Source organism: Hypomesus nipponensis, chromosome 18 (assembly GCF_054491055.1).
Source record: "Hypomesus nipponensis isolate SF chromosome 18, ASM5449105v1, whole genome shotgun sequence".
In the NCBI taxonomy this organism is placed as follows: Eukaryota; Metazoa; Chordata; class Actinopteri; order Osmeriformes; family Osmeridae; genus Hypomesus; species Hypomesus nipponensis.
In genome coordinates this window covers 18,776,485-18,789,945 of record NC_140378.1, presented here as the reverse complement: position 1 = coordinate 18,789,945, position 13,461 = coordinate 18,776,485, and the positions used below count along the sequence as shown (strand labels likewise).

Sequence of the window (13,461 nt, the reverse complement as noted above, 5' to 3'; positions counted from 1 at the left end):
TGGTGTCAGAGGGAGCTGTGATGTCGTGGAAAATACGGCTATTGCCTCGAAACAACCCCAAATACGTGCATAGTAAGCCTACATTCGGGTAGTGTCTATGGGAACCAGTTGAATCAGAAGACGCCAATTCAAAATGTTACCTGAAGGCCAATGTAGTTAAGAAATACCTAACGATTCTCTCACATTTTGTGAGCTGATATAGCTCATGGTGTTAGTCAACGGACTTTGGTGCGTTTATGTTTTTACTCTAGTGCGATCGAATCCCACTTCATGCGAGTCTGCAAATTTTTTATTTTGTCTCCATTTATTTTGTCGCGAATGGTAGCCTAATGTAGTGCGCACGTAGCCTATAGGCCTACTTTCATATTTGCCGCAGCAAATATGAGATCCGACTTGAAAATCGCCAGTAATATGTTTGTGAATTTGTGACGAATCTGGTGACAGAGGCAGACTGATAGGTGCACGCACAGCTGGGGAACCAGTTAAATTGGGAACCAGTTGGGACGTAACACCGGTCTCCTGCCAGCTAGGCTAGGTGCGGTAGGCAGGCGTGGACAAGTGGGGTAAAGTGGCTTGAGCAAGCACCTAGGCAACGGGACATACCATTCCGGTGAGGTGGGGGGAAACTAACGGTAAATCTTTTCAAGGCCGTAAAACATACTGCTGAGTTATGCGGGCAATACCAGTACCAATCTGACAAGAGCCAAGACTGACCCAATGGTTATGATGTAAAATAGCCTTAGACTCTTTCTTTCAGTCTCTCTCACAACTCACTGTAGCTGTGCTCTCCAAGTAAACAAAGCCTCCAAAATATTCCTTTGGCAGACAATCCAAAATCCAACTTTGATCTAAGTGAAACAGCAGGGATGGATAAGTCAAATTATAATTGCATGATCATTTTTGTAGAAAGAACGAACTAAGGGAGTGTTTACAGTGTAAACGTTTCATGTGGGTGATTTTGCAGTTCCACTGCTCATGGGTGGGTTTGGCTTGAGTCTTATTTTATGCACATTTTGGACTGAGGGAGTAAGAAGGAGGGAAAGAAAAGAGAGTAATAGGCTCCCTCCAGAGTAGAGAGTGCTCTGTTCAACTGAAAGGAAATGGGCGTTTAAGATTTGCTTTAAAAAAAAACTTTGCATTCCACCTCCTGGAAATGTTGGATGGAGTGATTGAAATAATGAAAGGGGGAGTGTCTATAAAGGAAAGGAGAGGACCACCGAAAGGGACAAGATTTTTACTACAGAGCTGAACAGTTGATGGTGAAGTTGTTTCATATATAAGCAAAGGAACAAAGCAACCCAAGGTGAGTAGACATTTCTGACATAAAGTTGTCAACTTTAGTTTGTTGAACATAAGTGATTGTTGTCTAAGGGATTGTAGACTATTTTTTGAAGCAAAACATAAATTGTATTTGGGTGTGTTAACGTTTTTTCCCTTTCTCTGTAGTAATTTAATAAAGAAATAATGAACAAATGTGACATTTCACTTTGATCATGAAATTGTACTATTTTTTTTACAGTCATACTGTATGTATCTCAGCATGTTTGGGGGCCTTGCTATAAAATAAAACAAATGATTTTTTTCTGATATATTTCCTAGTGTCACATTTTAAAATCCAAAACTCTGAAATTAAAATAATTTGGAATTTAAATTATTTCTCCATATAACTCTCAGTTTAATAGGACTGATCTCATGTAATTGTATAATTTGACAATCATAACAACCATTACTCTCACCCACCCAACAGTGGACTTCTCATAAAGATAAAGATCTGACATTTTCATCCTGTTACTTGCCCTCTTGCTTCACTTTTGGACCCCTGGATCTGTGTTACGTGAGAAACTGCAGGAACACGATGTAGTACAACCACCACTATAAAAAGCTAGGCTTACTGAAAACAGAATTAAAATGTATTATTTCACTTATGCTGCTTTAAATTAAAGCCATGTGTGAGCATTCGGTCCATTGTGTAAAACCTCTATTTTAACTCCACTGTTAACGTTTATTGTGGTTTCAGGCTTAAATATTTTTACACCATTTAGATTTGAGCAAACTTCGCCCTTTCAACACAATTTTCATTACAGGGACACATATGCCAGTCATGGAGGCGTTTCAGATTGAGTTCCTTGGCTTGGGCTCTGTTTTGCTGTGCGGTTGTACATAACACAGAGTATCCTGTGCTCACCAGCTTAGATTTTCCATTTCTGTTTCGGGGGGAAAACAGATTCTGTGATTTTGACCAATGAGCTTAAGTGGGAGGAACATTTACAAAATGGCAACTCAAGTCAACAACAAGAATAAATCCGCTGTAACTAATTCATGCAATTTATGTCTATAGTTTTCAAAAGCATAATTCCTCACAAACAGTACTTTTGTCATTGTTTTGACTAGAACCTTCTGTAAAGATGGCATACCTGCTGATGTTTGTGACCCTGCTACACCTGGTAACCCTGGCTATGCTCTTCATTGCCACCATGGAGAAGGTACAGTATATCACTTTAACACGACTCACAAAACGTCTTCTCATTTACCAGCATTCTTGCTTATGTTGACTCACATTCCTCTTTCAGTCCTGGTGGGTTTGGAATGGGACGGAGAGTTCCGATCTCTGGTACAACTGTCGCTATGACAACGACTCTGGTACCTGGTTGTGTGCATCCGCTGAAGAGACAGGTAAACACTTTTTCTCTCCCAAGCACAGTAATCCCCTCCCTTTCACCACCCACCCACCCACCCCTACCTGTCCTGCATTATGATGTTTATCTGATGTTGTCCTCAGTGATTGTGATGTTTACGTCAGGTTTTCCTCAGTGATTGTGATGTTTACGTCAGGTTTTCCTCAGTGTTAATGATAGTTATTGGATTTTTCCTGAGTTACGTGATGTTTTCCTCATATCACAACGATATCAACCGGACAACATCAGTGCATTTGATGTTTACGAGATGTTTTCCTCACCTCATCCTCAGAGTGGCTCCAGTCAGTCCAGGTGCTTATGGTGCTGTCTGTAGTCTTCTCCTCCGTGTCCTTCCTGGTGTTTCTGGGCCAGCTCTTCACCATGTCTAAAGGGGGCCTCTTCTACTTCACTGGGCTGTGTCAGGTTGTCGCAGGTAATGAACTTAAGAAATAAGCTCTCTATGCTTCAGTTCACACATACGAGTTGTGTTGTCCAGCTGTTTGATAAATACTCTCGACACACCATCAGCAGAATCAATCTTCATCAACTCTCCTGAGAGAGGTGGACCATAGGCTTCCCCTTGTGGTGAAATGGGAAATAGGTGTAACTGCATTTTGGAGGGATGATGGATGGATGGATGGATGCATTGTTTGACCTCCTACTGTACATATTGGGCCTATAGGTCCCATGATAGAAAATACTCTCTCTGGGTAAATAAAGGTTCGACTAAGCGTTCTCGCATGCCTCTCCCAGGTCTCACAGCATTTACGGCAGTCCTGATCTACACTCTGCACAACAAGGAGATTCTCCTGGACTCGTGGGAGAACAAGTCAGGTCACTTCGGCTACTGCTTCATCCTGGCCTGGGTCTGTGTTCCGCTGCTGCTCTGTAGCGGGGTCATGTACATCCACCTACGCAAGAAAGAGTGACAGAGAAAAAAGGAATCGCGTGAGGGGTGTTGAGCTGTGGTAGTTGTTTTAACTGTCCACATCCACCAAATGAGGGTTGAGTCAGGGTCAGGATCTGTTTTTGAATGGAATAGATGCAGCTAAAAATCCAAAGATATATATTTTTCAATATTAAAAATGTTTTTTACTGTAAAGTTTTTAGACGCAAGTATATAACCTCCGCTTTAGGAAAACAGGTTTGGGCTACTGGTAGAATATTAGTCTTTCTGGCTATAGTCCTTTTTTTGTGTGTCTGAAAACACCTACATCTACCGGTATTTATTGTAAATAAAGTGACTTAATTAATCACAATAGTCATGCTGTCATCTATTTTTCTACCAATATATGATCTCATGTTATGTTATAAAATAACCTGTATTATATTGCTGGCTCTTTTTAAATAAAAGATTATAATAACTTCACGAGTTGAATCTTCTTTGTTCAGCTAAGATGTTGCTCTCTGAAGTGAAGTTCTGAAGTGCTCTCTGAAGTGAAGGAAATAGTTCCAAGGTCGTCTCCATAGAAACTTAAAGGCGTCCGGGCAGAAACAAGTTGCTAGTGTAGCTAGATACTTATACAAATCACATGAAACGACCGAATAATTAAGTAGTGCCGGTTAACCTGAAGTTCTGTTGGTCATGTCAACCACGCTAAATCCACTTGCCAACCCAAGAGGAGCGAAAAAGCTATGTGAGCTTTGTCAAAAACCCGCATACTTGCAATGCAACAAGTGTCGTGTCACTTTCTACTGGTAAGTTTGGCCAAGGTAGGCCTTCTTTAATTTCAACATTCAAGTTGAATTCAGCGTTACGTTTGCTGAATATAAGCGTATAATGCTGTTTATAAAGTCAATGTTGTACATAAATGTCGCGAAAATCAGAATGAGTGAACCTCAAAATGTTTAGACACTAGGTGGCAGTGTTTTCAAAGCAATGAGGCCCACTAAACCCAAGACAAATGGAAACTTGCTTTGCTTCTAAATGTGGTTAGAGAGAGGAACAGCTGGAATCTAAGTTATCCGGGATATATATTTATATATTTAGCTACACGAGAACACTGTAAAGGAAGTATGCTTAGGCGATCATGTGGTCAGAAAAAATACAAATGTGCACTAGCTTTATGCAACACATCTTTCTTCAATTTAATTACAATGGTTGGTGTCAGTTCATAACATGTCAGAATCTGTCCGTGACAATTTGGGAAAGTAGGCTACTTAAAGCCAGCCATGTAGTTCTTGGTGACAGCCTCTACACTAAGCTGTAGGGGATGAGCCAGTAAATCTTTTGCCTTGGAGGAAGCTTAAAGCTACTTCTATCCCTGGCTCTCTTGTATGGCTTCATGCCTTTAAAACGAAGCATTTGTCTCATGTGATGTGCATTTTCGTGAATCAATGGAGCATTGTACAGATCGCTCAAGTATGCCACAAAACAAGAGAGAGAGAGAGACAGAGAGAGACAGAGAGAGACAGAGAGAGAGAGAGAAAACAACTGGTCCACCTCTGGGCCAGCTGTCGGCCTGTTTGGATTAATAGACTTGTCTCTGTGCCAAGCTACTGCATAAGAGCCGTGCTGCAACACTATGACCAGGGACCTCTCCCCATTTCCCCTCCAATCCCTTCACAATCCTTACCTGCTGCCTGTTACGAGTTGGAGAATCACAGTCATGGCAATCTCTGTCAGAAAGAGCGGCTCTAATATCCTGGAGCGCCCCATGACTTCTGTGTGTGTGCACGTGTGTGTGCATGTGAGTGTGCATGTGTGTGTGTGCGTGTGTGAGTGCATGTGTGTGTGTGCATATGTGTGTGTGCATGTGTGAGTCCATGTGTGTGTGTGTGCATGTGAGTGTGTGTGAGTGCATGTGTGTGCACATTTTAATTCCTCGGGACCAGTCAGCCAGCCCATAGACTGAGTGTTATTGTTGCCATGACGTGGCTGCTGCACTGCTTTTGAATCTAGACCAGTGAAAACCCTAAGGAACATGCGCGCGCTGCAGAGAGAGAACACCATGCGGAGGGAGTCAGACCAGAGTTTCCAAAGCTGTGAGGAGATGTGAGGGAAAAGCAGGATGAGCAAAATTACAGACCTGTTATGTAATGACATACAATTTAGCATTCCTTTTGTGAAAGTGAAAAGACTGCACACAAAAGCAAATAGGGAGATGGGGTTTTTCAGTGTCTTAACCGGTTAAGATTGCGTACCACAGGAGCGAAGGCTTTACTGCAAAAGCTTGGGTTCGATTCCAGCCCAGAGCATTTGCTGCACGTCATCCCCTCCACTCTCTCCCTCACCCTTCCTGGTTGTAGCAATCTGTCACTGAAATCAAATCAAATATTCTCACACACAAAAAAAATACAGGGAGGTGGCCTTTTTATTGAGATGGAATACAATTCATGCTAACTCATGCTGTGGAGTTAAATAAATCACATCAGTAACAGCTCTTTTTGAGTGTCTAGATGGTATGTACCTGCATACTGAATTGCCTGACATGTCTATGTGAACACAGTTGGACTTGGACATGACCTGACACATTTAAGCTTTCACAGTGATGCTTCCACCCAGCCTTGAGAGATTTACACAGCACAGGTCAGCGAGGGCAGAGGAAATGGAGAGAGGGAGCGACCTTTCTGGATTGGAATTCAGCCCTGTGTGTCTGTGTTTCACACAGTGACACGGAGCACCAGCAGGCAGACTGGGTGGGGATCCACGACAAGGTCTGCCAGCTGCTCATCCCCATCCGCTCTGCCGTGCCCTTTCAGTCCCTGCAGTCCGACAGAGACCTCCACCAGTCCCAGACACGGCACAAGCAGGTGAGGAGGAGGTGGTGGAGGAAGAGGAGGTGGTTGTAGAGGAGGTGGTGGAGGAAAGGGGGGGGGGGTGGAGCAAGATGTATTCATGCAGTGAAACAGACACACAGCATTCCATTTTGACGTCTTTACTGTGTTCCATGTGCACTTTCAATTGTTAACCTATCATAGATGAGTAAATCTCCTGACTAAACCCTACACAGACTTCACACTATGCCGCTTCTCATATTGAAAGTTGATATCAGCACAACACAAACTGGGCATGTGTCAGGGGGTCAGAGCAGTCACTCACATCGACACAGCCTGACTTCCCCCACACTCTCGGCCTGACCCATCTCTCCAGGAACAACTGATTGAGATCTCCAGGTCAGTGGCCCAGAACAAGCTGTTTGAGGGGAAGTTCCAGGAGTCTCTTCCTGCCTCTCTGCTCTCCCTACGCTGTGCCATGGACGTGTATGGCCCCAGCGCAGCCACGCTGGTCCCTGCTTACCTGCTGCTGGCAGAGGCCAACGTCGGTGAGACTCCCCAGATAGACCACCCACCTGGCTTCTTACGGAAATAATACATTATCGGCACGACCCAATGCTGTGTCGGTCTGTAAATATGTCACCTGAGAAACCTCGACGACAGTGGCTCGTTTGCGGGACGCTGAGGCGCGAGGCTCGCGTCCGCGCGTGTGTTTGTGTGTGTCCAGGTCTGGGCAGCCTGGCGCAGGCTGAGAAGTACCTGTCTCAGGCAGAGTGGACCGTGACCAAGACCCCGGACTGCAGCCAGGCGGTCCGCCACCAGCTGCACCGCAACCTGGGCCGACTCTACACCTCCACCGGCAACCTGAAGGGGGCGCTGCTGAGCTTTGCCAACGACGTGGGTGGCACGCCGTGTTTACCATAGTCAGCAACATGACATCATCACTCACAGCGAAGCAGGATCCTGGCAACCGACATAAACAATCATTGAAATATGGATCTGCCAGGACCGCTTTAACAGGAGTGCCTCTAAGTCGAGCATTCAGGGCACACCCACACATGGCTGAGAACACGTGAGGGGGCAGTTGACCGGTTGTCTGATGATGATGTCATTTCGCTGAGTCTTTGGCTTTAAATGTGGTGCTTCTACAACAGCTCGAGGCAGGGAAATCACTCTTATGACAGTCATATTGCACTCTTATTTTATTGTAGATCTTTATGTCTTACATTGTATAGCATTGTTTTAGATTTAGACTTGTACTTTTTCTACTTAAGATCCTATAGGTTTATCGTATGCACCTTTCTGCCACAGTAAATTCCTTGTTTTTGTGAACTTACATGGCAAATAAAGCAAATTCTGAATTTTGAAATGACGGCTGTAGCTTTATTGGAGATGTACTCTCTGGCCTTCAGGTGTACTATGCCAGTGACGAGTATGGTTTGGATAACATTGTCACTAAAGGAGGATACTTTCTCATGGCCAACGTGTTCATGAAACAGGAAAAGAAGGACATTGCCCATTCCATGTACGCCGAGGTAAACCGCATCTCACATGGAAATGAACAAACACGTTTCAGAATGTTTTATGTATTTCATAATTATTGTTATGCTTACGATGATTTACAATTAAACAAAATGTGATGTAATGTGCCTATTTTATGTCAAATTCCTATCATAGGTGGCAAAAACATGGCACTCACACTTGACCAGACTCGTGGAGGCCCACACTCAAAGCTCCATATCACTGGAACCATGTTTTGGTGAGTGTGGACATTAATACTAACTACATTACTTACACTTTTAATATTTTGAAGAGTGCTAGTAGCAAGCTGTTTTCTGACTATTTAAAGTGAAACTGGATCTGAAAGGCAACTTTTGTTCCTGTCAACCTAATGGATATGCACTCTACTCATGACATTCATTAGTCCCCTATTAAGGAATCTCACTAGATGCAGCTAATGACACACTGTCACAACATGAGGTTGTGATGACAGAGCCCCAACTGCGATTGGCTCCATTCGCGTATAATTCAAAAATAAGGTCAATGGCGCTAAATTTAGCCAGGCTAGCCTGACGTGCTATCCAAGAGCTAAAGCCCAGCTTTTCACCAGCATGCCAGCGGCTGACATAGACCACTCATGACACATCTCCGGCAGCGCGGCATCCGCGTCGCAACCGCCTCTCGCTGCTGCTGCCCTAGTTATAACGCTAAGCCTGTTAGCCTCTATGTAATTTCCCAGGCTTTTTGGCCAGCCACCGCAGAGCGTGACCTTCCTGGGCTAGTTCACCCCTACTGGCCCCTGCTGGGTCATCGTCATACCGGTGTCTACGGCTGGCTGGACATGAAAACATAAAATGGCTGCGTTGTGGTTAAAATACCTTTGTTTTTTTTAATACCTTTGGTGGATGCTACAGCACACCTTGGTGGATGACGTAGCTAACCATGACGCAATCAAAAGGCCTGTGTCCGTGTAAAGTGTGTGCGTGTTTGTCGCTGTACGTGTACTTAATCGTGTGTAATGTGTGTGCTGACTCACAGATGAGGCCCAGAGGACAGAAGCAGATCAGATGCTAAAGACCATGCTGGAGGTTCAGGCGCAGAACAACAAACAGGATGTGGCCCAGATTGCTCTAGTGACCCACTCCTTGGCTATGTTATGGTTCCTGGGAGGATCTCGTAACAAGGTATAAAGGCTTTAGACGCACACGTACACAGACGGAAAACTAAAAACAGAAACACAGCTCCCTCCACAGTTTGTCTGCTGGCACAATGACACGTGTCTTCACGTGCGTGGCTACCATGTAGTGCTGTCTAGAGACGGGATTAGCTCTAATTGGTAAAGCCTTAAAGACTATCACTCGAGATTTAGCGGGAGTTTACGCGACTAACTCCCGGTCCTGGGGCTTCGCCAAGACTTCTCTCTTATCTGGCAGGGAGGCTGGCTAGTATAGCAGGAGTTTAATGTGAACGCAACCGGTAGGGTGTGTTCTCTTGCAGGCCGGGGTTCGGTAGGCAAATACCCAAGGTATAAGATAGGATTTCATTCACTCTTGAGGAAAGGTGTCGACCCCTTGACTAATGCTGGGTGAGCCCCAGTTCAGTAGATCGGGAAAAGGGGGGTAGGAGGGCGGATGAGATCAACTTTAACTGGGTTAAGGTTATTAGGTAGGTAGAACACGCTTAACCTAACACATAAACGGACATAACGGGGTTCAGTATCACCGCCGTACAGAAGACTGCCCCTTTTGTCAGATATTATGGAAGTCGGAGTGAACTTGAGTCGCCATTTTAGGTGTTGGTCGTAGGTCTGTCTTTAAACAGCTAAGATTTTAAGACATCTTCAGTATCGAAGGTAATTAAGTAAGAATATGACAAGTTGTAGATAACCCAGAGAATCCCTCTGTTCTTCAAATAAGTATCATCTTGTGTAGGAACAGGAGCGTGCCTGCACACAAAAAGGTGTGATCATTTGACATGCCAAACCCTATAGGGTTATATGATGTCATGAAGCTAAGCTAACGGCTTAATGTCTTAAAATGGCCAGAGCCACCAGTTCAAGCTTGTTCTCCATAGCTTATATGTCAGCAGGGTCCCCAACCTACTCTGCTGACCTGGAGGGAATAAAAGAGACAAGAGCCAAGAAAGGGATTTGATTTCCCTCTCAGCCTTGTTATCAGTAGGAGTGAATGAAGGAGAGAGGAGGGGTGCGATCTACCGTGTCAGCCTACACAAATGTTGGGAGTCGCTCTATTGTGGAAATTATCTTCCGAGGAGAACATTCAATGAAGGGCGTTCATTCATTCCGAGCCACTGCCTTCTTCTTGGTATTTGTCACACCATACGTAACTCCTGGTGTCAAATAAATTGCTGAATAGTGTTAAGGACGTCTTGAGTCGAGCACAGACACTCCTCACAAGCGTGTGATAGGCTACCTGTGAACTGAGCTTCCAGCCTGCTTTATGAAACACACAAAGGAGCACTGAGGTGAAGGCTGTACCCCCAGGCATGTCTGCATCTCAGCTCTTCTCTCACCCAGGGGCGTAGCCACAGGCCTACCCAATTTGTTCTAAGGCCCACCCTAAAACGAAAATATCTCGGAATAACAATGCACTGTGTCCACATCGCAAAAGTAAAAAAAACTGAAAAGATGCCTATCCATATTTTTCTGGCTACGGCCCTGCTCTCACCACTGATAAATCCAACAACTTGGAGAGGTGTCAGCAGTGTTAATTCACTCCCAGAACAGCGACTGTGATGAGGAAATAGGGAGCTTGTAAATCCAGTTGGGACCCCACCCGACTTATAGTGATATTATGTAAGCTGGCTTTAGACTCTTAAGCAGTGGGCTTCACTGTGTGTGTGTGTGTGTGCCAGGCGGTGGAGTTTGGCAGGAAGGCCTTGCAGGTCAGCCAGCTGGTACCAGATACCAGTCTGACAGAGTCTATCCAGCGTCTGCTGCTGTTGGCAGGGACAGACCCTCATCCTACCCAGGCTAGATGACCAGCCGGCTGCACACATGCCCGACACCCGGCCACCAGCCGGCACCCCCACCAACCACCTCCGCTGCCCAACCCTGGATCCTAGGGTCACTGTAGAATCTTGGGGGAATAAAATATTCTAGAATTGATGTGGGTTCTGCCTGAGTTATGTGAGACTAGGCAGGACACTAATGTTCTGTGTAAGCATCGGTTTGATTTTAGTTGTTTTGTTGTTGTCCAGGGTTAAACACAAGACATTAAGTTCTAAATCCAGTTATTTCCTCTGGTGATTAGATTGTCTTTGATTGAATTGACATTAATAAAATAAGCTTGACATTTCATTGAATGTTGGCACTTTATTCCCCAAGTGAAATAAGAGACAGACACATTATTCCCGTTTTCAATAATGACTCATTTTAATCAAAAAAAAGAAAATAAAGAGGGGGTGTATATTTACATAATTTTGCACAACTTAATTTGCAAACCAAAACCAAATTTGGATCAATTTTGCCATGCTGTCAAAATGGTTCACAGTAATGATAAGAGCAATGATTTGAACACATTTTCTCACACAAATTTCTTGTATGACTCGTACCTCCAGAAACATGGCCTAAGCAGTTCAAAACCTCTAAATAAGGCTTTAACATGTCATCATACCCAGTTTGAGGGTGACCCATCTTAAGATAACTGGATCACACTCAATTGATATTCTGGATTCTAACCAGCATAGGAAGTTTGATTCTCCCCAAAAAGCATGTGACAGATCTGTAGTATTTTTGAAATTTACTCAACTATGTTTCAATCTATATCAGGGGACTGTTGAGCAAAGTCGGCTGTGTAACACATCCATGGATTAATGGGAATCTAAGGATCGCTTTAAAATCCTAAATATGTACATTTCTGAGATGTTTTTAATATCATTTATATCAAAACAAATAATCAATATTAAAAACATTTCACTAGTTTTATTAGTACTGAATTATACAACAATGCTTGTTTTTGGCATTCAGATTCATCTTCTAGTTGTTGAGAGGCAACAAAACTTGGAATTAGTTGGATTCCTAATGTTCCCTTTTAAATATTTGAGCCAAATATACATTAGCAGCAATTCAGAAATAAATAGTGACCTTGTGTTGTGGTGCAATACAGACACTAGGGGGGGAGGGGTCACAGACCAGCCCGTTCCCATTGGTCAGTACGGCACACGCTGATGTGTTACATCATCAAAACGAGGACCACTTCACCACTTACCAACACTTAGCCTAAGCTGTGTCATAAATAGGCAGTTTGACCATCACTTGCTTCCTCTCCCTGTCTAGGTTCGGTTATGAGCGCTGACTTGAAAAGCTTGGGATAGCCAACCGGAAGATGGGTCTTAGAGGCTTTCCCAGGATGAGCTTCTCAGATCAGCGGTCAGAAACAAACTGGGACAGTAAGACAGGCGTTCTAATGTTTACAGGGCACAGATGTACTGAAGCAGGCCGACCTGTGTTGATGTGCTTTCTGGATAAATGCAGTAAAAAGTAGAGATACTATTTGAACAATGAATATGTTGAGAGCAAAATGGTCTTCGTTTCATTCTTTGCTATGGCTGGTCTTAAAGTCAAGAAAGGATATGTCCCATCTTTGATTAACATGAATCTACAAAGCAATGAAAGTGAAATGGCACAGGCTTCATTCTACACAACACAACAAAACATAAACCGGTTCTTTGAAAGTGGAAAAAAACAACAAAAAAGGGGTGACAACACCTATTTTCAGATTGGATCTCCCATGAGCTGTGGTCGCTAGGGTGACATGGTGGTGTTCACACCCCCTAGCCTATCATGTCAAGTACAGGAGGGAGGGATTCACAGTTTGTTAACTCTCAGAAAGAGATTTCTTACGCTGAAACACATCACAGTACTGTATTGGTAACCTTCAACCTTCAGAGAAAACCGCTGCGTTACTTAACCGCCAAGACTTTAGTTACAGAAGTCACCTTCCAGTACTTGTGTTCTATTTTTTCCCATCTTTATACGCCCTGTTCGGATTTGGCACGCTTGTGGCTCCTCCTTCTTACAGACCCGTGAGATTCCAGCCGGTTAGTAACATTTCCCCCACAAAAACCAAGCTTCACAGCGGCCTCACGTTATTGAGACGAGATTAGTGCACACAAACCACTTTTTCCTTAAGAAAAACCATAAATTAGGAGAAAAAAAACACTGAACATTATAAAAACAAGCAAGGAGAAAAAGCAAAGTGCATGGTACCATGGTTCAGGGTACACCGCATCTTTTTTGTAGTTTGATTTTTTTTCTTTTTTTCTTCTTCAGTTTGTTTGTCGATACACATGTTTTAGGCAGATCTTTAGCTAGGATGGATATGTGACATGCCTTGAGAGGGAGAGGGTGAGATCCAGGCTGCTTCCCTGAGTTGGGTTTTAGTCTCAACTGGCGGACTGTTGGGCTGGGAATCTAAACACTGGCCCCTAAGCCTCCCTCATTTGGCTGGGCTTGTGCTTGTGATAGTGTCGTTTCAAGATGTTTCTGGCTTGTTTTGTTTTTTGGTTTAAGGGTGCCCCAAGCTTGGTAGCTATGGTGATTCCAGGT

The 13,461-nt window shown here is 43.9% G+C and overlaps 2 protein-coding genes across 3 annotated transcripts; both read left to right on the top strand.

Annotated features, from left to right (window-relative positions):
* The first annotated feature begins 1,153 nt into the window (after positions 1-1,153).
* Positions 1,154-4,044, top strand: LOC146252578 (epithelial membrane protein 3-like). The gene is made up of 5 exons (XM_084680174.1): positions 1,154-1,303; positions 2,392-2,483; positions 2,571-2,673; positions 2,968-3,108; positions 3,429-4,044. The coding sequence occupies exons 2-5, from the start codon at positions 2,406-2,408 to the stop codon at positions 3,602-3,604; spliced, it is 498 nt and encodes a 165-aa protein (XP_084536300.1). The 5' UTR covers positions 1,154-1,303; positions 2,392-2,405; the 3' UTR covers positions 3,605-4,044.
* Positions 4,045-4,134: 90 nt separating this feature from the next.
* Positions 4,135-12,346, top strand: zmynd12 (zinc finger, MYND-type containing 12). 2 transcript variants are annotated; one of them, XM_084680172.1, is made up of 8 exons: positions 4,135-4,373; positions 6,287-6,428; positions 6,769-6,940; positions 7,120-7,289; positions 7,805-7,927; positions 8,070-8,151; positions 8,931-9,076; positions 12,190-12,346. In XM_084680172.1, the coding sequence occupies exons 1-8, from the start codon at positions 4,261-4,263 to the stop codon at positions 12,199-12,201; spliced, it is 960 nt and encodes a 319-aa protein (XP_084536298.1). In that variant the 5' UTR covers positions 4,135-4,260; the 3' UTR covers positions 12,202-12,346. The 2 variants fall into 2 exon arrangements, with proteins under 2 accessions (XP_084536298.1, XP_084536297.1); XM_084680171.1 differs by lacking the exon at positions 12,190-12,346 and adding an exon at positions 10,767-11,224.
* The last annotated feature ends 1,115 nt before the right edge of the window (positions 12,347-13,461 follow it).